Source organism: Chenopodium album, chromosome 2, assembly GCF_948465745.1.
Source record: "Chenopodium album chromosome 2, dcCheAlbu1.1, whole genome shotgun sequence".
NCBI classification, from domain to species: domain Eukaryota; kingdom Viridiplantae; phylum Streptophyta; class Magnoliopsida; order Caryophyllales; family Amaranthaceae; genus Chenopodium; species Chenopodium album.
Window position 1 is genome coordinate 7,290,468 of NC_137835.1, and position 23,876 is coordinate 7,314,343.

A 23,876-nucleotide genomic window follows, 5' to 3' on the forward strand; every position below is an offset into this window, starting at 1 on the left:
CCAAATTGACTCGACCCACTCTTACCAACCTAAACTCGACCCGTTTACCCGAATTGACAGCGCTACCCGAAAACTCCAAAATTTCTCAAAAAACGTGGATATTAGCCTTCAATTTTGGATTTTTTTGACTTTTTTCGCCCGGAAATAAAAATTGCCGAAATGTTTACCATGGTTTCTAATACCCTCTGGGAGTCCAATTGGGTGGGTGTAACTATCCAATTTGCCTTTAAACGGCCAATTTACCAGTTAATACTTGCACCGATTTCATTAACTCAAGCCTACCACGAACATTAATAACAACATATAATGATCATATATGGTTCCAAACGGTATTATATGACCCCGAGATGTATCCCCTAAAATCTCAATGCTTTTCGACATCGGGCCCCGAAACAATCGAAATTTCTCAAAAAGGGTGGATATTAGCCTTCAATTTTGGAATTTTTGACTTTTTTCGCCCAGATGTAAAAATTGCCGAAATGTTTACCATGGTCCCTAATACCCTCCGTGAGTCTAATTGGGTGGGTGGAACCATCCAATTTTCCTTTAAACGACTAATTTACCGGTTTAAAACTTGCACCAATTTAATTAATTCAAGCCTGCCACGAATATTAATGACAACAAATAATGATCATATATGGTTCCAAACGACATTATATGACCCCGAGATGTATTCCCTAGAATTTCAGGACTTTTTGAAACCGCGCCCCGAAGACTTCAAAAATTCTCAAAAAACGTGGATATAGCCTTCAATTTTTGAGTTTTTTAAACTTTTTTCGCCTGTGAATAAAAATTGACATAATGTTTACCATGGTCTCTAATACCCTCCGGTAGTCCAATTGGGTGGGTGGAATCATCCAATTTGCCTTTAAACAGCTAATTAACCGATTTAAAACTTGCGCCAATTTCATTAACTCAAGCCTACCACAAACATTTATGACAACATATAATGATCATATATGGTTCCAAACGGCATTATATGAACCCGAGATGCATCCCCTATAATCTAAAGGCTTTTCGACACCGGGATCCGAAACTTTCAAAATTTCTCAAAAAGCGTAGATATTAGCCTTCAATTTTTGAATTTTTTGACTTTTTTTTTTTTGCAAGGAAATAAAAATTGCCGAAATGTTTACCATGGTCCCTAATACCCTTTGGATTCCCATTGGATGGGTGGAACCATCCAATTTACCTTTAAACGGCAAATTTACCGTTTCACAACTTGCACCAATTTCATTAACTCAAGCTTACCACGAACATTTATGACAACATATAATGATCATATATGGTTCCAAACGACATTATATGACCCCGAGATGTATTCCCTAGAATTTCAAGACTTTTCGACACCGAGCCCCAAAACCTTCAAAATTTCGCAAAAAACGTGGATATTAACCTTCAATTTTGGAATTTTTTGACTTTTTTTGCCCGTAAATAAAAACTGCCGAAATGTTTACCATATTCCCTAATACTCTTCGTGAGTCCGATTGGGTGGGTGGAACCAACCAATTCGCCTTTAAACAGACAATTAACCGGTTTACAACTTGCACCGATTTCATTAATTAAAGTTTACCACGAACATTTATGACAACAGATAATGATCATATACGGTTTCAAACGGCATTATATGAACCAGAGATATATCCCCTAAAATCTCAAGGCTTTTCGACACCGGACCCCAAAACCTCCAAAATTTCTCAAAAAGCGTGGATATTATCCTTTAATTTAGAATTTTTAGACTTATTTTGGTCCCAAAATAAAAGTTGCCGAAATTTTTACCATGGTCCCTAATATCCTCCGAGAGTCCAATTGGGTGGGAGGAACCATCCAATTTGCCTGGAAACGGCCAATTTACCGGTTTACAACTTAAACTGATTTCACAAACTCAAGCCTAACCACGAACATTTATGACAACATATAATGATCATATATGGTTCCAAATGGAATTATATGACCCCGAGATTTATTGCCTAGAATTTCAAGACTTTTCGACACCAAGCTCCGAAACCTTCAAAATTTCGCAAAACGTGTGGATTAGTCTTAAATTTTGGAATTTTTTTACTTTTTTCTCACGGAAATAAAAATTGCCGAAATGTTTACCATGGTCCCTAATACACTTTAGGACTCCAATTGGGTGAGTAGAACAATCCAACTTGCCTTTAAACAACCAATTTACTGGTTTACAACTTGCACCGATTTCATTAACTCAAGCCTACCACAAACGTTTATAACAACATATAATGATTATATATGGTTCCAAACGGCATTATATGACTCCGAGATGTATCCCCAAAAATATCAAGGCTTTTCAACACCAGGTGCTGAAACCTCAAAAATTTCTCAAAAATCGTGGATATTAGCCTTCAATTTTGGAATTTTTGACTTTTTTCGCCCGTAAATAAAAATTGCCAAAATGTTTACCTTGGTCCCTAATACCCTCCGGGAGTCCAATTGGGTGGGTGGAATCATTCAATTTGCTTTTAAACGGCCAACTTACCGGTTCACATTTTGCACCGATTTCTTTAACTCAAGCTTACCACGAACATTTATGACAACATATAATAAATGGTCATTTATGGTTTCAAACGGCATGCATTATATGACCTCGAGATGTATCCCATAAAATCTCATTTCTTTTCGACAACGGGCCACGAAACTTTCGAAATTTCTCAAAAGCGTGGATATTAGCCTTCAATTTTGGAATTTTTTTGTCTTTTTTTCAACCGGAAATACAAATTAACAAAATGTTTACCCTGGTGCCTAATACCCCCCGAGAGTCTAATTGGGTGGGTGAAACCATTCAAATTGTCTTTAAACGACCAATTTACCGGTTTACAACTTGTAATGATTTCGTTAACTCAGGCCTACCACGGACACTTATAACAACAAATAATGATCATATATGGTTCCAAATGACATTATATGACCCCGAGATGTATTCTTAAAAAATTCAAGACATTTCAACACCAAATTTCTCAAAAGCGTGTATTATTAGACTTCATTTTTGGAATTTATTGACTTTTTTCGCCGGAAAATAAAAATTTCCGAAATGTTTACCATGATCCCTAATACCCTCCGATCCGGGAGTCCAATTAGGTGGGTGGAACTTGCACTGATTTACAACTTGCACTGATTTCATTAACTCAAGCCTACCACGAACATTTATGACAATATATATGATCATATATGGTTCCAAACGGTATTATATGACCCTGAGATTAATCCCCTAGAATTTCAAGACTCTTCGACACCGGTCCCCGAAACGTACATAATTTCTCAAAATGCATGGATATTTGACTTCAATTTTGGATTTTTTTGACTTTTTCGCCCAAAAATAAAAATTGTCATAATGTTTACAATGGTCCTTAATACCCTCCGGGAGTCCACCTAGATCCAATTTGCCTTAAAACAGCCGAGTTCTCGGTTTACAACTTGCATCGATTACATTTACTCAAGCCTACAACGAACATTTATCACAACAAATAATGATCATATATGATTCTAAACGATATTAGATGACCCCGAAATGTATTTCCTAAAATTTCAAAACTTTTAGACACCAGGCCCCAAAACCTCAAAAATTTCTCAAAAAGCGTAGATATTAGGCTTCAATTTTGGAATTTTTTAACTCTTTTTTGTTCGGAAATAAAAATTGCCGAAATGTTTACCATGATCCCTAATACCCTCTGGCAGTTCAATTGAGTGGGTGGAACCATTTAATTTTCCTTTAAACGGCCAATTTACCGATTTACAACTTCCACCGATTTAATTAATTCAAGCCTACCACGAACATTTATGACAACATATAATGATCATATATGGTTCCATACGAATTTATATGACCTCGAGATGTATCCCCTAAAATCTTAAGCCTTTTCGACACCGAGCCCCGAAACCTCCAAAATTTCTCAAAAAACAAAGATATTAGCCTTCAATTTTGTAATTTTTTGACTTTTTTCGTCTGAAAATAAAAATTTCCAAAATTTTTACCATGGTCCCTAATAATACCCTCTGGGAGTCCTATTGGGTGGGTGCAACCATCTAATTCTCCTTTAAACGGCCAATTCACTGATTTACAATATGCACCAATTTCATTAAATCAAGCCTACCATGAACATTTATGACAACATATAATGATTACATATGGTTCCAAACGGAATTATATGATCCCGAGATGTATCCCCTAAAATCTCAAGTCTTTTCGACACCGGGCCCTGAAACCTACAAAATTTCTCAAAAAGCGTGGATATTAGCATTCAATTTTAGAATTTTTTAACTTTTTTTCGTCCGGAAAAAAAATTGCCGAAATTTTTTACCATGGTCCCTAATATCCTCCTATACTCCAATTGGGTGGGTGAAATCATCCAATTAGCCTTCAAACGACCAATTTACAGGTTTACAACTTGCACCGATTTCATTAACTCAAGCCTACCACGAACATCTATGACAACATATAATGATCATATATGGTTCCAAACGGCACTTTATGACCCCAGATGTATTCCCTAAAATCTCAAGACTTTGCGACACTGGGCCCTGAAACCTCCAAAATTTAGCAAAAAGCGTGGACATTAGCCTTCAATTTTGGAAATTTTTGACTTTTTTTGCTAGGAATAAAAATTGCCGAAATGTTTAACATGGTCCCTAATATCCTCCGGGAGTCCAATTGGGTAGGTGGAACCATCCAATTTTCCTTTAAACGGCCAATTTATCAGTTTACAACTTGCACTGATTTACCGGTTTACAACGGCCAATTTAAACAACTTGCACCGAACCCGGGTTGAACCGAAATTGACCCAAACCCGTTTTAACTCGTCAAAACCTAAAATTAAACCCGACTTGTTAATAACCTGACCTGAAATCAACCCGACCCGTTCTTAACCTGACCCGAATTTAACCCAACTTGTTACAAACCCGACGCGACCCGAAATCAACCCGACTTGTTATTGACCTGACCCTAATTAAACTTGACCTGTTATTGACCCGACCCAAATTTTACCACACCTATTACTTACCCGACCCAAAAATTCAACCCGATCTGTTGCTAACTCGACTCGAAATTAACACGACTTGTTATTGACCCGGCCTAAATTCAACCCAAATTATTCCTGACCCGATTTTAAATCACCTTAAATGTAATTTAGACCACCTTATTATTTTTGATCAAAACATTTTGTTTAGGGAGACCTCGGTACAGGCGAGCAAAAGAAAGGAGCATCATCCTCAAATTTAAGAGTTAAATATAGTATATGTTTGTTGTATGGTCAAAGGAGATAATTATCTTCCTAAATTATAGACTATAGTTTCCTAGTATATTTCCATATATATTATAGTCAAAGGAAATACCCGACTTGAATCCGAGAATGACCCGACTTGGAAATGACCCAACCTGATTATAACCCGCAAATTATTTACATGAATCGAACCCGACTTGAACCCGAGAATGACCCGACTTGAAAATGACCCGACCTGATTATAACCCGCAAATTATTGACTTGAACCGAACCTGACTCAAACTCGAGAATGACCCGACCTGATTCTAACCCGCAAATTATTGACTTGAACTGAACCCGACTCAAACCCGAGAATTACCCTAACCCGTGAAAACCCGAATTAAACCTGACCTATTGTTCACCTGACCCAAATGTAACTCGACCTGTTATTAATTAACCCGACCCAAACTTGATAAGATGTATGACCCGACGTGACCCGACTCAAGCATGATCCAACCCAAACCCGAGCTGCATAGGTTATGGAATTAATCCGAATTGACTCGGCCCGAGTTGACCCGACCCACTCTTACCCGACCAAAACTTGACCCGTTTACCAGAATTGACATTTTTACCTATATTGGATTTGAATGTATTAAGTGCACCTACGACTTTGTTTTTGTTTTTTGATTTTAGCATGGTATCGTACAATTTATTTCATAGGTAAAGATTTGTGTGAGATCGAAACAAGAAGTTAATCCTTCGATTACAATCAGATGAATCAAACGAAAATTTTCTTCACGTCTACAACAGATCGATAAACACCCTCGTTGAAGAAGATTGTACGTAAATCATAACGATATGTAATAGGGCATGAAAAATGTACAATTTACAGCATCGATCGTTACTCTGCTGAAAGAATTTTTTATTATTATTTTTTTTTTCTATTGTCATGTATTTATTAGATATAAATCTCTTTGTAGAAGCCATATGACTTTTTATTTATGAATCAACCTTACTAAACCGACATTTCTTATACTCTCAGCTCTCATATAGTCATAGGCTAAGTAATCCCAAATAAGTCAATGTGTGAGAGTAGAGAAAAGAGAGTAAGGGAAACCCCGCAAATCAAATTCATTTGAGGATTATGTGTGATCTCTTGGAATGTTATACATGATACAAAAAGTTGCATAACAACTAAGGGAACTCCTACACCCAAGCAAATGCACTTGGTGGGGCTCGAATATGTGATTTTAAAGTCATGAATTGAGTTTCACACCAACTCCATCAAGTAAGCTTGGTTTCTTATAAACGCTAGATGATTAGTTTTTGTCAATTAGACCCTGCTATAATATTTCAATAAAATTACTATTGCCAATTAGAAAAGGTTTTTTTTTTTTTTTTTGATGTAATTATTATGCGACTTTATCTGTTGAGATTAGTTATCTGAAAATGACGTTTATTAAAATATATAAATTGTAGTTTTGTTATCTCATTGGTCAGATATTAGGATAAAAAGTAGTTAATAATGTGAAAAGATATATTTTTTGTTTTCTACTTAAAATAATTTTAATACTAAACCACTATTTGTAGTTTTTTTACCTACTTTACTTGAGATTAAACCCTCAAATCTCATTGGTGAATTTTGCTGATGAGACGATTGAATTTTTTTATTCTAAAATAAAATGTAAATCACTTTATTTATTGGTCGTCGAAATAATACATTTTTAAATTTTTATATATTAGATTAGTTGATATAGCCATATATCCCTACTTTAAAAACCCTTCTTTCAAAAAGTTTGAGATGACTCTTATGAATAGTGTTTGGACTATTATACTCTCTAAAATATATACCTACTTATTTGTCCTCAATAATATTAATTGTTTCTTTATTAACTCTTAATGACAGTGTACAAACATTTATACCTACCCCTAAAATTGCATGTTTACATATTTACCTTTATTATTGTTACCAGCAACAGACAAATCGAAAGAGTTCCCGAGACGTGACTAGTTATGGTGTGCGGACGCGCGTGCCTTAGCTGCTCTAGTGAGAGTTAGTGACTAAAAAAGTTAATGCTCAACTGAGCTCATGTGGTAAAACTTTGACCTAAATATGTCAATTGGTCTAGTTATCAATAATTTGGAGTAGGAGTAATATAAAGTCTTGAATTTCTATGGTTTATTTAATCAATCATTCAGATCCTCATCGAAAGTCACGATTTGAAGACGTATTGATGATTTGATTCAGTGAATAATTTATAATGTTATCTGAATTTATTAAGTGGGTCATGTTAGTCATTTATGGTTAACAATGCATTGAAGACGTATATCATTGATTAAGCATCCTTCAGCAAGATTTAATTTGCATGAATAGTATACAGACTATACACGTATATTATCACAGGAAGACAACCACATGAATCATGTAACTGTATTTTTAAACAATAGTAGGTGTTAGTATAATATAATCTAAATGTGGAAAAAAAAGAAAAGAACTTTGATTAGTGATTTAATGCGTTGGGCTTTGCAGATAGCTGTAAATTAATTTGACATCACTAAATTAGCATAATTCAGCCATTACAGTACATTACTAACATAGTGTATAGTTGTATACTAGGCTACTAGCGTGGATACGAGCCTATAAGGATTATTGATTGATCTTGTGCAACAACATAAAACCAATAAATTAATTAGTGTGTAACAAAAAAATAAAGTTTCTTTCTTGATGAATTTAGTTATCATATTTAATAATTCAAATTCAAGTTTAGTTCTAGCCTGGATAAAAGAGGTATGTACTACATAGTAGTGACTATTATATTATCGAAAATCAATAACATAGTTGCTGATCGATTTTGGGAGTAATTACGTAAATTCTTGATTTATACGAAATATTATTCAAGAAATAAACACTATATACAATATTGTTGTAACAATTGAGTCGATCTAGTGTATTGTAAAATAATTGAAGGTGAGACGTCATGGTTTTATGGATTTATTTATTTGTTTATGGATCTTGTAAATCTTGGTAGGTCTAGAGTTGTAGAACAAATTAATAAGAAATTAGGCTATTATTGAAGACAAATTACTGTAGAAAATAATACATAATTTTATAAGCTTCAAGGGGTCACCAATATAAACTTCTTTAAATAGGCATTAGGCAATAATATAGCCAATACAAGCAATAACATACAACAATCTTCATTTATTTATTCTTTCACATATATTCGATCATCAAATATGGGAGTATTAGTGAAGATGGAAGTTGAAGTTGATATCAAGTCATCAGGAGATGTGTTTCATGAATTGTTTGGTAACAAACCTCATCATATCTCCAACATCACTCCTCATAAAATCCATAGCTGCGACGTGCATGAGGGAGAATTTGGCAAGCCTAACTCTGTCATTTTCTGGAAATACTCCGTTGGTAATATTTAAATGCAAACTTTTTGCTTCACAATTATTTAACTATAAACTCCCCACTTTATAAATACGTAGTATTTGTACATGAAGTTTGTTCATCAATAATACGGAGTAGATGTTGAAATAATAACATGCATATAGAGTACTATATATACTCGTATCATTATATCCTCGTATAACAGAGTAGAAGTACTAACTTTTAGGTTTTTAACCGAAAAAGAATCAAAGGTTTATTTTATTTTTATAAGGTAAGATGAAAGACCTTATTGAACCATCCAACCGTCACCTCTCACAAATTTATATCTATGTTTAAAATGTGTTTGCTTTTGCGTTATTGCAGATGGGGAAAAATGTGAGGCCAAAGTGGTAGTTGAAGCTATAGATGAGAAGAACAAGTTAGTGAGATTCAAAATAATAGAAGGTTCACTTTTAAAAGAGTACAAAAGTTTCGTAGTAACCCTCGAGGTGGTGGACAGGGGTGCAATCACTGCAGTTAAGTGGGCTGTTGAGTTTGAGAAGTTTGAAGACTTTGGGCCTTACCCAGTTAAACTCATGGACTTCATTATTGGAATGACAAGAGATATTGAGGCCCATCACTTGAACGAATGATGATTCATGAATTTATTCCAACAAATGTGTATTTCTGTTATTTGGTATTGGTGTGTTGCTATTGTGTGCATGTTATGATATACAAGAATTTCGTATTTGCTTATCAAGTGTCAAACAAAGAAATGAGTTTATATGTTTCATTTGGAGTGTGTAAGCTATTGTATCATAACATTAATAAAAGAGTTGAATTGTGATTAATTGATGAATTGTACTGTCTGGAAGTTGGCTCTTCAACTGTTTGACTTGTGATTAATTGGTTTAGTACTCCGATCACACGCCGTTGCTTCTTCTACTTCTTCGTCGCTGTTGGAATGGAAACAAAATTTTCCCGAACCTCAAGGCCCTTTAGGCTTGAAATGTGGATGCAACACAGGCCCACCCATACTTGGTGCAAATTAATTCCACTTTTGAAGGAGGGGCGGATGAGATTCAAACCCGTGACCTTTGTGTCACGCTGGCTCTACTACGATGTTAGTCGACCATCTCAACCAAAAGCTTAAGCTGATGGTTGAAGCCCATGAATATGTTTTATACTCTATCAAGATCTCCTGAAACCGGGAGGAAAACTCTAACTTAACCACCCGAGCTATCACTCAGGGCCTGTTTACTTCAGCTTAATTTCATTTCAGTTCAGTTCAACTCTTAATTTTCTTCTCTCATAAAATTTTCATTTCAGCTCAATTCAGTTTAGTTCAATTCAGCTACAATCAGATCAGTTCAGTAAATGTGAACATACCCTCGATCTCTATTTTTTTTTTTTTTAAGTATGTAGTATTCAACATAATGCATTAATGCACTTGGAGTTGTATTATATAACTAATATAAACCTTATAAAATAAAGATGAAAAACTAAGAGTTTATTCTCTTCGGCTTATTTTCAGTTCAACTCCAATCCGTTCAGTTCAGTTCTGCTCTAATCAGTTCAGTTTCCAATTTCCTTCTCTCTTAGAATATTCAGTTTAGTTCAGCTCAAATCAGTTCAGCTTAGTTCAGTAAATCAGAACATACCCTAAATAATACTTGCCTACTTGGTGTAGTTGTTATGAGTCTCACCTTAAGCTTATGCATTCGACTTTAAAAAAATAATAATAATAAAAAAAAAAAAAGTGATAGCCCCTGATAGACTAAAGACCTCACTTAACAGGCCCAATTTTTATGGGGTAGGTGAGTTTTTTTAATGGACTTTAGGCCCTCTCTACTAAGCATATAAATGTTGCATGCTATATCCAATCAGATTTCGAAATGCCTATATCTGGCATTTGGTCTCTTCCTGAGTTCCTGGTCCATATAGTAAAAATGATACGTACTCCGTAATAATTAAGGCTACAAGCTAATTAATTGTACCTCACTAGCAAGATAAACATGACAATATGTTTGTAGTCATATACTCAATAGCAGAGAAGCTTAATCATACCCAATTTCTTCTCGGTAGATTCTGATTTTAAAGAACAATTATCCTCCGTGAAATAGATGAATCAATACCCAATATAGCCAAACATTATATAACGAGTTAACGACAATAGATAACTTGTTTAGTTAATAATACTTCGAATATAATATAATTATTATACTCTTTGTACTCTATTTTGTGTGTGCCTCCAAATTTGTCAAAATTCTTATCAAAATTCCTTATTAGTAGCGTATATAAAAGCTAGAAATGCTAAATATTATTAAACATGTGATAAAAAAAATAGGTCAATCAACAGGTGTTTGAATTAGCTAATAAGCAATTTTTTTTTTTTTTTTTTTTTTTGCCTTATACTATAGCTAATAGGCAAGTTGTTTCATCTGAATCAATCAGCTAAATTCGAAATATTGAGAGAGTTTTCTCATCAACTTTTCTAAGTATAAATGAGACTCAAATTCAATTTACTTAATCTAATAGACTCTGGATTAAGGAATATGATTTTTACATAAAACTTACACGTAGAGTGATGCAAAAACTTTGGAAATGGGTAAGGATTAAATATAAGTCCGTACTATAAGAAGATAAATACAGTTAAAAAAACAATAAAGAAGATGAGTCATGAAAAATGAAAATGAAAAGGCAAAGAATGGTGGCAAAAGCAGAGTAGGCAAAATACAAATCCCTCCCAGCATTGCAGTTGGCAGAGCAACCCCGTTAGTGCACTAGTGCAGCTTCTGCCAACATGAGAAAAGAAAAGAGGAGAGAGAAAATCACAAAATCTGCCCATAATACGACAATTCCTTTTCGTACACTGCGAGACTGCTCACTCACTCACTCACTCTACTAGTACTCACTCTCCCACAATCAAACACACACACACACCATTTCTGATTTCCATTTCTCTTTCTCTCTTCTAATACGGAGTGCTCTGTTTTTCTAATTCTAAATTATGGTGGGTCTTTCTTTAATTATTCTATTTTACTTTGTTCGTTTATGGTTTTAATATTGGATTAAATGCTTATTTGTTGAATTTTATCAGGTGGGTCTTCGTTCAATTCCGACATGGTTGGATGCTCTGCTTCATGAGAAATTCTTTGAGCCATGTTTGCTTCATTCTGATTCTTCTTCTTCTTCTTCTTCTTCTGCTGCTGATAAGAAATCTGAGAAAAACCTTTTCTGCTTTGATTGCTGCACTAGTCTTTGTCCTAAATGCCTCTTTCGCCACCGCAAACATGTCCTTCTTCAGGTTCTTTTTATTCATTCAAAAACACCTTTTTTTTTCATTCAATTTCCTCTTTTTTTTTGAATTAAATTGTTGATTTTTTTTTTAATATGAAATTGATTTATAGGCAAGAAGATACGTTTACAATGATGTTCTTAAATTGTCTGATGCTGAAAAACTCATGGATTGCTCTGGTATTCAAGTAAGTCTTTTCAATTTACCCAGAAATAAACACTGATTCAATTATTTAGTTTTAGTTTATCTCAAATTATGAATCTGATTCAATTTGTTTTTTTTTTTTTTTCTGGGTTTGAATTGTATTATGATAAAAAGGGATACATAACAAACAGTGCAAAAGTGGTATTTTTAAGACAAAGGCCAAAATCTCGATTCAACAGAAGCCCAAGTTCTGGGAATTGCTGCTTCACCTGCAATCGCTCTCTACAAGAACCCTTCCTTTTCTGCTGTCTCTCTTGCAAGGTACTCGTATTCAAATTTTTTTTTTCCTTTCTCCTGAATTTTAATTTTGATATTATTTTTATTCCAATTATGTTAATTTTTGGTTTGTTGAAATTATTGAAGGTGGAGCATATAATATCAACACAAGGGAGCTTAAGAATCAACGTATCAGACCACAAAATGTTGGGATTTTCAGACATTGACGAGTTTCAAGTAGTAACACCTGAATCAGTCCTTGACTCGTCCGGTTCAATTCCAACATCATCCGGTTCAACTTCAAGCAATGACCTTCGAACTGCTCTACTTTGCACTGCAACTACAGAAATTGTCAGGAAAAGGCGCAGTAATCTCACTGGTTTGGCTCGACCCGGTTCGAACCGCCCTAATTCTGTTGATTCAGCGTGTCGCCAGTTAGCTGAACCGGTTGAACACAGTCACAATTCTCTGAACCGGAGGAAAAAGGGGGTGCCAAACCGGTCTCCTCTCTGCTGAAAGCCTGAAACTGAAGTTTCTGAACACAAAAAACAAAAAAAAAAAAAGGAAAATTGTCAAGAGGGAAATTATTGGTTTGTTTTTCAGTAAAGGGTTTTACTATTTTTAGGTAGAGGGGAGTAAATTTTTGTTACTTTCCCAATTTTGTAGATGAGGTTAAAAAGAAATATTTACTGATTTGGGGATTTAAAATGAATAGGGCAGCTAATTTGAATAGGTATAGTAATTTTCCACAAGATACTTGGATAGAAAATTAACTCAATCTTTGATTTTGGAGAGTTTTACCTTTGTTTTATCACATGGTATGGTACGGTAGATTGTTATTAGTGGTTGAACTATAATCTTTACTTATATTACTACTTTTGATTATTCTTGTTACTGCATTAATGCTTCTTTTTACCATATTAAATGTTGGTTTCTTTGATTTTAGAATGGTTTCTTTTTTTATGTCTTGATGAGTATGGGGATCAACAATTTTACTATGGTTTCTTTATTTAGCTTATGAATCTTGGATTCTAGGAAGCATGCTAATATGTGTAGCCTTATTGTGATTTTAAGTGAAGTAATGAACATACACTTGGATCATTTTGTACCTCATTTTGGAACTATCACTTTTCTCGATATATCAACTATTATTCTCAAGACGTGATCAATACATTTTATACGGAGTAATTTATAACATTAGTCATTTTAGCTTTTATGACTACACAAAATGATAAAATATTACTCCGTATAATGTGATATTTACGTGAGTACTAGTGTTGTAATGACTTTTAAGAGTTTTCTTGTTACACATCACTAGGTTAAAAAAGACGGTTGAGTGACATTGCGAGACTCGTATTGAATCATTTAATTATAAATTCTTGACTCTCTGATGCAAGAAAATGCAACATTTATTGAGAAAAAAAATTGCAACTTAAATAAATAACGATCTTTATAATTTGTGATAAGTGAAGGGTCCACACCCTTACTTCCCTAATGGACCCAGTGTCCCAGCCCAAGACCCAACAAAACAGAAAAGTAAAAAAAAAAAAGGAAAAATGATTGATACTAGTGGTACTAAATAGCTGGGTTTGGCTAGTAATCAGTACTTGAGTAGGGACTGGACAGAAAAAAAAAAGGCCCAAGACCCCAAATTGTGGGCCTAGTTGGATCACAGCATCTATAAGTGGGGCCTTTAAAAGCCTCTTACCAAAAAGCAGATTTATACGTGAACTGGATTTGAATTAATAATGTTTTCAGAATTTGGTTTGTTTTACTGCCTTCATTTACTCCATTACAAATAACATTAAAGCACAATGCACATAGCCACATATGTCATATGCTAACAAACTCGGCTATTGCAGAAAAATGCAAAAGACAAAACAAATTTTATTATCTATGCAAGTATGGAAAAATTATATTCATGCTGGTACCGTGGTACGTACTAAGTATATGTTTTGATGCCAATGCTGGTTATTTTTTCTTTTAGGAAGACATGTATGACATGAACCATCTTGAGTCAATAATTCTGTACCAAAGTTTGAATCAAAGTGCCGAAGAGGCAATCACAGTACTGCTTTCGACAGGAAAGTATTGCTTAAAATCTTCATAGGCTTGCGATTTCCAGTCTTCATCGTCCCATTCATCACGGTACGTCTCTGGTTTAGCTCTCCTGCGGAGGCTAGCTGCACGATACATTCCCTTTCTCCATTCCTCGATGAGAGGGCTAGCAATCTCCGTAGCAAGCCAATCATCATAATCAAACTGCCAGGATTTTAGTCAGTCAGATATGCAGTATTTTATAGGGATGAGGTATTTAGAAATTCCATATCAAAATCAAGTAAATGTCCAGGTTGGCTGTTGACTAGTATCTGAATGGATCATGAAGATGAATGAAGGAGGAAAGGGCGACGACGACCAAGGAAAGAGGAGTTTGAAACATACAAGCACAGGGGACAATATCTATTGAGCTTAAAGACATGCAAAAGAGACTTCTGCAAGCCTCGATTTCCATTAGCCAACTTCAAATTAAATACTATGTAAACAAAAGAGAAATTCACAAGATGATCAATAGTTTGCAAACACGGTAGCATAGCACTATATTTTTAGTGCGTCTGCGACTATGAGCAAGCATTCATAAGTTATGGAAATGCAAAATTTACCTGATGATCACTAATGTTATGAGTATAATGCTTTGGAACTCCTGCAGCATCCAATTTTGAGTAGTAAGATTCTATATCTTCCATCATCTTCTCTTCTGACGGGAGGGATATCCGACCTGATAAAGCACCTGCTATCCACCTACTTTGAAGTTCAAAGAGAATAAAAGGGACAACCTGTCGCCAATATTCAGAAATTCTTACTTAATTGGTCCAACCATCTGGCAATGAGACCATGATCCCCCAAGAGACACAAGTCCACAACAAAAAACAATACCAGGAGAAATTCTTACCTTCCATGGGAGGCCAACAAAAGAGATCCCTGGGGCTAATGCAGGTGGAAATACATGCTTGTACAGTGGCCCCACGCGATTATCATCGACATTTACGGCACCAATGTTATGAAGAAAAGGGAAATGATACTTGTAGCTGAAAGAATGTTGCAGATAAATTACTATATAGTGATATACTGCTTGTTGCTTAATTTTTTTATTTTTTTTTTTTTTGTACAAAAAAAATACAAGTAATAAGAGAATCTAGAGAGTTTCAAAATACCCCGTGCAGTGGAGAATGACTTGTGCAAGCACCACACTTCCATCTTGAAATGTGACTCTACCATCTTCATGGGCTCTTTCTATCTGCATAATTGTTTCTGTTAGAATGGCAAGCTATCAGCTAATCCCCTTCAGAAGGGACAAACAATGCCATCGACATACTTTCCAATGATGGCCATCTATATCTTACCCTAGGTAAGTGCTTTTACCATTGGATGGAGCCACAAGTTATCAGAACCAGGCTGCTTTCCGAAACTTCCTTCTGGTTTTGATCTAGATACTACATGGACTTCTTTGGCAAATTTAGCAAGGTCCCTGCATATATCGACAGCACTTGCAGAACTCCCTATCAGGACTATAACCTGGTAAAAGCAGAAATACATTGCCAAAATCAGAATTATTAGCAAAGCAAGTTACTCCAACAAAGGGGGAAAAGGAGGGGCCCAATATGCTTTTCTTTCTTCCTACTGATACAAAAGCTCACTACGCTTTGATCACAATAGCAAGGAACACTGGCGTTCCCAAACAGGATTCAGGAAGCCAAGTTCTGACAGCATGTAAATCAGCTCAACAACCTCTCTATGGTCTATGGAAGAACGTACATCAGGACATCAGGTGAGCTTAAATTACAAGTATAAAGCATGACAGAGTTCATTGCAAAGAATGCTGCAAGGCATTTTATTGAATAACAAAAAAGACTTCATATGCATAAACGCTATCACCCCATAGATTTGAAGGTACAAAGAGAACACAACCAAATAAAATAGAAAACAAGGCACATACTTGGTCCCGATAGGGCTCAGGAAGACGATAATTGTGGCTATGTATTTGCTTCCCTGGCCAATGCTCAATGCCTGCAAATTATAAATCATATGAAAATATACAATGAGAAAACTATCAAGATCTTTAATATAAAAAGGGAGCCAACAGTAGCAGTCAATAAAGTACCTGGAATTTCAGCAACCCGTGGTTCAGTATAATGTCCATTACAAACAACCACAGCATCATAAGTTTCATCAAATTCACTACCATCATTTCCAACTTGCATCCTAGATTTCACCTTCCAAATACCTTCAGTCTCCAAACCAACATGACACACCTCTGTCTGATAACGAACCAACTCGTGTAACCTAAACTCATTAGCAAAGTCCTCTAAATATCTCAACACCTCTTGATGACCTGGAAACCTCCGTGAATCTCTGTCCGCCTTTCCTGCAAGAAGACCAGCATAACCCATCAACAATATGTCTAGTAATTATAGATACAATCTCCGTATATCTTAAAGCCTATTTTTCCATCATATAATACACTCCTATTAAGATGTATATTTTGCGCAAAGTTCATTCAATCACCAATTCACTTTAAAAGTATTGTATGGACACTGGTATTCATCAATCTCATAAATTTTCCTAGGGTTCATATATCAAAGATTTCACTTTACAAGATGTACTGAGTGCAAGCATTTTGCAGCTGAGTGTGTCATTAAACTGGATAAAACAATGCCCCAATTCGAAAAACTTAACCTATTTAGTAATTACCAATTCAATCAAACAAAACATAGCATTTGAATAAACACTGTTGAAATAATCAAATTCTAGCATTTGAATCATTATTCATTACATTAGAGAGAAAGAGAGTTACATACCAGAAGCAACAAAGGGAAAATCACGAAAACCCATAACTTCTCTGGGAAGATTGGTGCGGAGAGAACTGTAGAGGCTAGAATGAACGATTTTCCGAGTAGGGTCGAGACCAAGTGGGTCAGACTCAACCTCCGGCGAGTAGACCCAGGTTCCACCCAGTTGGGGCCCACGCTCGAACACGACCACCTTATGACCCTCTCTTCGAAGCTCCCGTGCCGCCACTAAGCCAGCTGCGCCGCCGCCAACTACGGCGACTTTCTTGGGCGTCAGCTGGATTGGCGTCATTGGGATCGTAGAACCTTGATGAAATGATAATGTGTTTAATTTTATCATCGTAATCAAGGAGGAGTACAAGGATAAAATACCTTTAATTTGTGGTTGTCATTTGTCAATTGTCATATTATTAAATTTCTCTCAAAATAAATTAGTCCAACAAGAAATTTGTTTGTACGCTAAAATATTTTGGATAGAATACTATTTTGTTCTGGAGTACATAAAGTAATAGCATTAGATTTTTGTTTACTAATCTTATAAATTACTGATTTAAAACTAACATAAATCAATGACAACTCTTATTTTAGAATTTGTTGTAACTTGTAATTTATCATCCTTAATTTTCTGTTCAATCGTAGGTTTTTTTTGGTGTTTCTTCTATTCATCCTAGTAGTATTTGCTTCTTTTGACGTATATTTTTGACATGACACATTTTTCGAGTTACAAATTATGAGTAACAAAAATTAAAATAAATATTAAGTAAAATAATAGATGTAACACCAAGAATAAATTACACCAATTTTAAAAGATGTATTTATGCTTGTATATAATTTTGAAAGGATTGCATATTACGGAGCTGAGTAATAAAATATAAGTATTAAACATAAATTACATATTGAATACGTAGCACCTATTTATACAATTTCAGTTTATGTTATATATGATTGGAGTAATACTTCCGTAGTTTATGTAAATGAAGTAATGGTACTAGCAATCTAGCATAATTTGATGATAGCCGTGATAGGTGCTACATAAGCATGATTAGGGACCAAAAGTCCAAGTAATTATGTATCTACGATCCATGGAGGATTATATAAAATCCCCAATTCCCTAAGATTAACTGGTGTCCACACTTTTACACTATTCTCAAAAGTCCTGAATAATGGAACTAAAATACTCTGCTTAGCTTAAAATGGTGTAGTATATTTGATTAATTGGCAGTAATCTATTTTGGAGTTTGAACTTTATTTAGACAACCCCATGTACTACTAGAGTACAAGTAGCTTCTTGATTAACCCAAAACCTAGGGACCATTTATCCGGAAAACATGCTCCTTCAGAAATGTGATTCTAGTACAGTATATTGTTGATTATTTGAAGGTTAATATATACTTCTGCTTCTATATACCTTTTCCATTCACTTTTACTTGCAAGGATTTGTAACAGTTTAATTAAATTGTGAGAGACTGAGAGTTAGTCAACTCGTGCAATTATAAGTATAAAGTAGAATTATATGGTAAACATATTGATTTTATGTACGTAAATGTTTATATATATACCAAGTAAGCTAAGCTAGCTCTAAATGGCTATGTAACACTTCATTCTTCCTTTTTTTTAACTTACTACTACATTATGACACACATAAGCTAAGCGCATTATTGTTGAGCACTTTAGCCTATAAGCAAAAGTGTCGTTCTACATTGTTAAGCCATTGAACAAACCCACATGATGATTCTATGCTAGTCATCGTTAAAATGACTATACGGTCATAAAATTTTATGAGTGGTGGATTTGTGACCACACTTAAACGGATATAAAAATAAAGGGAAGTATTGAAATGTGTATTCCCTATTTGAAAAAAAAAAAAAATAATAATAATCATGTCAATGATTCAATTTTGATGAAATCAAATTGTTTGCAGTGGATTGAAAAGAGTATTATAAATTTACAATATATACATTCAAGTCTATATTTCAGTATAAAAAAAATCCTCCAACATAATTGGGTTGTGTACTTGTGCAATTCAGATTTAATTTCCAATATACGGAGTATAAAAATGGCACCATGCTTTATGGAAAAGATACCTGAATGAATTTCAAAGGATTAATTCTCAGGTAGCCAAATGCTGGCCTTCTTTCTTCCCACTAAGTACAACTGTACAACTATAATAATATGAACAATATCATATTATCTGGATATTAATAATGGATTTGTCGTGTTAAGTCAGCTACGTTACCTTTTTTTTTTTTCCCTAATCTTTTGGCTGAATTATTATTTGCTAATGGTACTTGGGTGTGGACCAATTAGGATGAAGTGATTAGTTTAATTAGCATGATCTAACAACAATAATCCACTCATTTCCTTAATAGTTGGGATAATAGCTCTGATCTCCTTTGTAACTTTTGTTCCCTGTCCATATTTTTGGTCATTATTTAATTTGTCTATTCACTCATACTAATCATCATGCATGCTCTTGCTTAGATGATCGTAATTTTAGGTTTGGATCAATTAGAGTGTTGCATGAAATGATGATAGAAAAAAGTATCCAATTTATTAGAAGATCATAATCTAGCATAAATTCTAGCAAGTGGCAACCATTTGGGTTGGTCCACGTAAAAATAACAAAATTACATAGTAGCTTTACAATCGGTGTTTGATTGCATAATCTTGTTTCGATAAGGAATTTTCTTTTTCGGACAATTGGTTCATATCTTGTCATACGGAATATCACGAGTATGTATCATTTTAGCCTCCCTTAGCTGTTTACTTATATACATGGAGTAAGATTTGAATTAGGGTATAAAAATCATGCATATAGTATGTGATTGGTAATACTGTAATACTAATAATTAACAATATGCTAGTTTTTATGTTGACTCTTTGGGGAGGGAAGGGGAGATGTGAGACGTGAGATTGGTGAATGTGTACAGCATGTAGGGGTACAAGCTGGCTAACTCCAACATGTGGTTTTCTAAAGATCAAGTTGCCTTATTGAGTAATACTCCGTATATCATTTAGAGAACAAGTAGCAAGCTACGGAGTATTATAACTAGTTACACAAGGACTTTGGATGATCTCTTCGCTTAGTTACCTTATTTCATTAGTTTTTCGGTTATTTCCATTTGTTAACATACTTATAATTTCTCTAAGGTTTTTTTGTATGTACACAATTTTCACTATCTCCTCTTGTCATAAAATAAAATACGTAGTAAAAATTTTAAATTTTGCTATCTAGAACTATAGCTAGAAATTCTTGAACGGTCATATATAGGATCAGATATTCGAGTATGTAGTAAAATTTTTTGAAAATTGAGAAAAATGAATCATCAAAATCGATAACTAACCACCTTGAATTTGATCATTTTACTAATCAGCCTATACATTACTCACTAAGGCCCTGTTCTCATACGTTTATTTTCAGTTTAGTTCAAGTCAGTTCAATTCAGCTCAGTTCAGTTCAATTCAGTTCAGCTCCTAATTTCCTTCTCTTATAAAATATTAAGTTCAGTTCAGTTTAGCTGAGTTCAGTATATGAGAACATGCCCTAAATGCTATAGATGAAGTAAATCAAAGAAAATGAAACCCTACCTACTAATAATTCAGCTACATCATAATACAAATCCAGCTTAATCAATCAATTAACCTATACTAAAAGCGAACCTAACGTGACACTGGTCACGATGTTATACAAAAATTTCCCGCCTTTTCTTCTTTCCTTTTTTTTTTTGCCAAATTTTAATAACTTCTATTTTATAACCTACCATAATACTTATTTCCATTTTGACAACACATTTAATCCAATCATACTCAATTAATTTTATTTTTTTTTTAATTTTCAACAAATATTTTATATACTAAAAATCTTTTAGTTACAAATATATTAACATATTTTAAAATTAAGGTATTGACATATATCATCATCCAAGATTATCATAATATTATTATAATTTTTTTTTCCTCCGACTTAAAATTTATTTTAATTAAAAATAAAATTAATAATTTTGGTAGGATAATTTGTATAAATCTTACAAATATACGTAACGTTTATAAGAACAACTTAACAAAATCATTTTATTATATTATACTCCTCCGTTTATAAAATAGAATCGGGAGGGAAACTCTAACCACTTGAGCTATACCTCAATCTCACTTCTCCGTTTTTTTATAAGTTATGGTTGGATTTGCACATTTGTTGAGACACAACTTTGACCATCAATATCTTTAATTAGAGACTATTATTTTGTTACAAATTTATATATATATATATATTGGATAAATTTGTTGAATCAACACCATTCTTTATAAATTTTGTTGTAAAGTTTAATTATGAACGTGCATGGCACGGGATTTAACCTAGTTTATCGATTAAGTTCCAATGTTTGAATCATCAATCTCATACTCATACTCGTTTATTTTTCCCATTCACACTCCCAAAGTGTTTATCCTGCTAAATCTAATAATTTGACGAATCTTAATGAAATTTTATGTTGGTAATGCCCTTCATATTTTATTTACCCGAAAAAAAACTTAATCATGACCTAACTTGTACCCTTTTCAGATGAAACAAAAACTATTAGGAGTACTTTTCATGATGCTAATACTCTTCACCTTAAAGTCCTTAATTGAAAAAACTTTAGTGGGGTCCATTCTCGCAAATCTTTCAACTTTACTCCTCTAACGATACTAAATAAAAAGGATTTATTTTAGTTAGTTATGCATTAATCATGAAAGTTAAGGGCTAGACGCGCAAGACTACCATATCAAGTGAGCATAACTAAAGTAAGGACTAAGGGCCTATTCACATTTACTTAACTGAACTGAATTGAACTGATTGGAGCTGAATTGAACTGAACTGAACTGAACTAAACTGATTGGAGCTGAACTGAACTGAACTAAACTGATTGGAGCTGAACTGAACTGAACTGAACTGAACTAACTAAGCTGAAATGAATATTTTATGAGAGAGGGAAATTAAGAGCTGAACTGAACTGAATTGAACTGAACTGATTGGAGCTGAACTGAACTGAACTGAAATGAACTGAAATGAACTGATTGGAGCTGAACTGAACTGAAATTAAGTAATTGTGAACAGGCCCTAAGGAGTATCCAATAGATATATAAGTTACAACTATTGACGTTCTGTGAACTATATATATGCAAATAACAAGATCACAGTTTTGTTTATGGGTAGTTTTTACCAGAGTGACACATTTATGGGCAATGATATATATAACCCTAATATTAAATATACTTTCTAAAATAGAATTAAGTTGAAGATTTATGATAAAATTATGCATAAATCGGAGTAATTAATATTACTCCATATTCTTAATATTTAATCCCAAATAGCTCTGTATAGCCCCAAAATACAAGTAACTCATACAAATAACCCTAGAAGATAATTAACACCCTACAAATAACCCTTGCCGCACCCATGTGGCTTGCCGCACTGAAAAATCTCTGATTAATTATTATGAAACGATGGAGTACTTTAATTGATTAAAATATTAAAGTTGATAGATAAGACTCAGAAGAGGTATAATTAAAAATTGTCACGGCAATATAATACGGAGAATTTGTCATTTGTAATTAATACACTCATAATATTTTTTTGTTTTTTTGAAGGGCACTCATAAAATAAATTGAGTATATAATTTTTTATTTTATTTATTTATGTAATTTTTTTTTTTTTTTTTTTTTTTTTTTTTTTTTTGTTTAGAGAAAAAAAAAACACATGAATTTGATGTCGTTGTGAACTTGTGGGTACGGGGGCCAATGCCTCTTGAACATGATAATGATGTTTTAGGTACGTTGCAATTTCGATATCACATATGGACATATGGTCGATCAGCTTCATACTTTTAAAATAGCCCATCTATATGATATTTATATTTATATACCATGGAAATTGGAAAGGGATAGAAGATGGCCGGCCTGGTGGAAGCTGTCACCATCTTAGTTGTAACAAGTATCACTCTATCATAACCTTATACAGTTATAAGGAATACCAAATACGTAAGTATTAAAGTATAATTTCTTGTGTTTAAATAATGTAGATTAATTCATCAATTTTAATATACTAATCCAACAACTTCTTGTGTTTAAATAATGTAGATTAATTCATCAATTTTAATATACTAATCCAACAACCTTTTACATAGTAACATTATACGGAGTATATCGTATCGTTACTACCGTAATGTTATTTATTCATATGTATCTTATGAGTGAAAAATTACACGTGACTATTCTACAATAGTTACGCGTTTTATCAATATATATATATATATATATATATTATGCAAATCAAAAAGATATTTGTTAACTTTACACACAAAATAATTACGGAGTATTTGCCCTTGATGTGGGTCATAAAAGAATTTTCACATTGTAATAGAGAGGAATTACAACAATTATAAGAGTGTTATAAGAGAGGAACTTGCGGAATTCAGTTTAGTAAAATTCTATCTTAAATTCTACTCCGTATCTTCTATGATTCAAAGTTAGATTATCCTGATTGGCAAATTTTAACAAATACAAATCGGGTAATTATACAAGCATTCCAAATGTCCTTATATTATTGTCTCATTTAATTTTTTACAATATCCAAGACATATTTTAAAATGTACTCAGTATATATCTTCATTTTCAAGTGCTTAGAGCTTGGTTTCAAAAAAATAAAAAAGTGATTAGAGCTTTTTCTTTGATTCCGGAAGATTCTT

General features: G+C 33.7%; 3 protein-coding genes across 3 annotated transcripts; 2 read left to right on the forward strand and 1 right to left on the reverse strand.

Annotated features, from left to right (window-relative positions):
- Window positions 1–8,369: 8,369 nt before the first annotated feature.
- LOC145581576 (MLP-like protein 31) lies at window positions 8,370–9,306 on the forward strand. The gene is made up of 2 exons (XM_081638596.1): window positions 8,370–8,637; window positions 8,974–9,306. Exons 1-2 carry the CDS (start codon window positions 8,451–8,453, stop codon window positions 9,240–9,242), a joined length of 456 nt encoding a protein of 151 aa, XP_081494722.1. The 5' UTR covers window positions 8,370–8,450; the 3' UTR covers window positions 9,243–9,306.
- A 2,170-nt stretch (window positions 9,307–11,476) lies between these two features.
- Window positions 11,477–13,121, forward strand: LOC145581587 (protein RGF1 INDUCIBLE TRANSCRIPTION FACTOR 1-like). The gene is made up of 5 exons (XM_081638605.1): window positions 11,477–11,602; window positions 11,690–11,896; window positions 12,000–12,074; window positions 12,206–12,352; window positions 12,455–13,121. The coding sequence occupies exons 1-5, from the start codon at window positions 11,600–11,602 to the stop codon at window positions 12,821–12,823; spliced, it is 801 nt and encodes a 266-aa protein (XP_081494731.1). The 5' UTR covers window positions 11,477–11,599; the 3' UTR covers window positions 12,824–13,121.
- A 1,040-nt stretch (window positions 13,122–14,161) lies between these two features.
- Window positions 14,162–17,506, reverse strand: LOC145594872 (flavin-containing monooxygenase FMO GS-OX-like 4). Its single transcript, XM_081651221.1, has 8 exons — window positions 17,164–17,506; window positions 16,467–16,730; window positions 16,302–16,372; window positions 15,728–15,880; window positions 15,520–15,602; window positions 15,258–15,393; window positions 14,968–15,141; window positions 14,162–14,569 (listed from the first exon to the last, which is right to left on the reverse strand). The coding sequence occupies exons 1-8, from the start codon at window positions 17,492–17,494 to the stop codon at window positions 14,351–14,353; spliced, it is 1,431 nt and encodes a 476-aa protein (XP_081507347.1). The 5' UTR covers window positions 17,495–17,506; the 3' UTR covers window positions 14,162–14,350.
- Window positions 17,507–23,876: the final 6,370 nt, after the last annotated feature.

Excerpts from the sequence above, each read along its gene's own strand:
- LOC145581576 (XM_081638596.1), top strand. The coding sequence starts at position 8,451 with ATGGGAGTATTAGTGAAGATGGAAGTTGAAGTTGATATCAAGTCATCA. Across the intron at positions 8,638-8,973 it reads TTTCTGGAAATACTCCGTTG|ATGGGGAAAAATGTGAGGCC; the intron begins GTAATATTTAAA and ends GCGTTATTGCAG.
- LOC145581587 (XM_081638605.1), top strand. Across the intron at positions 11,897-11,999 it reads GCAAACATGTCCTTCTTCAG|GCAAGAAGATACGTTTACAA; the intron begins GTTCTTTTTATT and ends ATTGATTTATAG. Across the intron at positions 12,353-12,454 it reads TCTGCTGTCTCTCTTGCAAG|GTGGAGCATATAATATCAAC; the intron begins GTACTCGTATTC and ends AAATTATTGAAG.
- LOC145594872 (XM_081651221.1), bottom strand. The coding sequence starts at position 17,494 with ATGATAAAATTAAACACATTATCATTTCATCAAGGTTCTACGATCCCA. Across the intron at positions 15,142-15,257 it reads TTGTTGGCCTCCCATGGAAG|GTTGTCCCTTTTATTCTCTT; the intron begins GTAAGAATTTCT and ends TATTGGCGACAG. Across the intron at positions 14,570-14,967 it reads ATAACATTAGTGATCATCAG|TTTGATTATGATGATTGGCT; the intron begins GTAAATTTTGCA and ends AAATCCTGGCAG.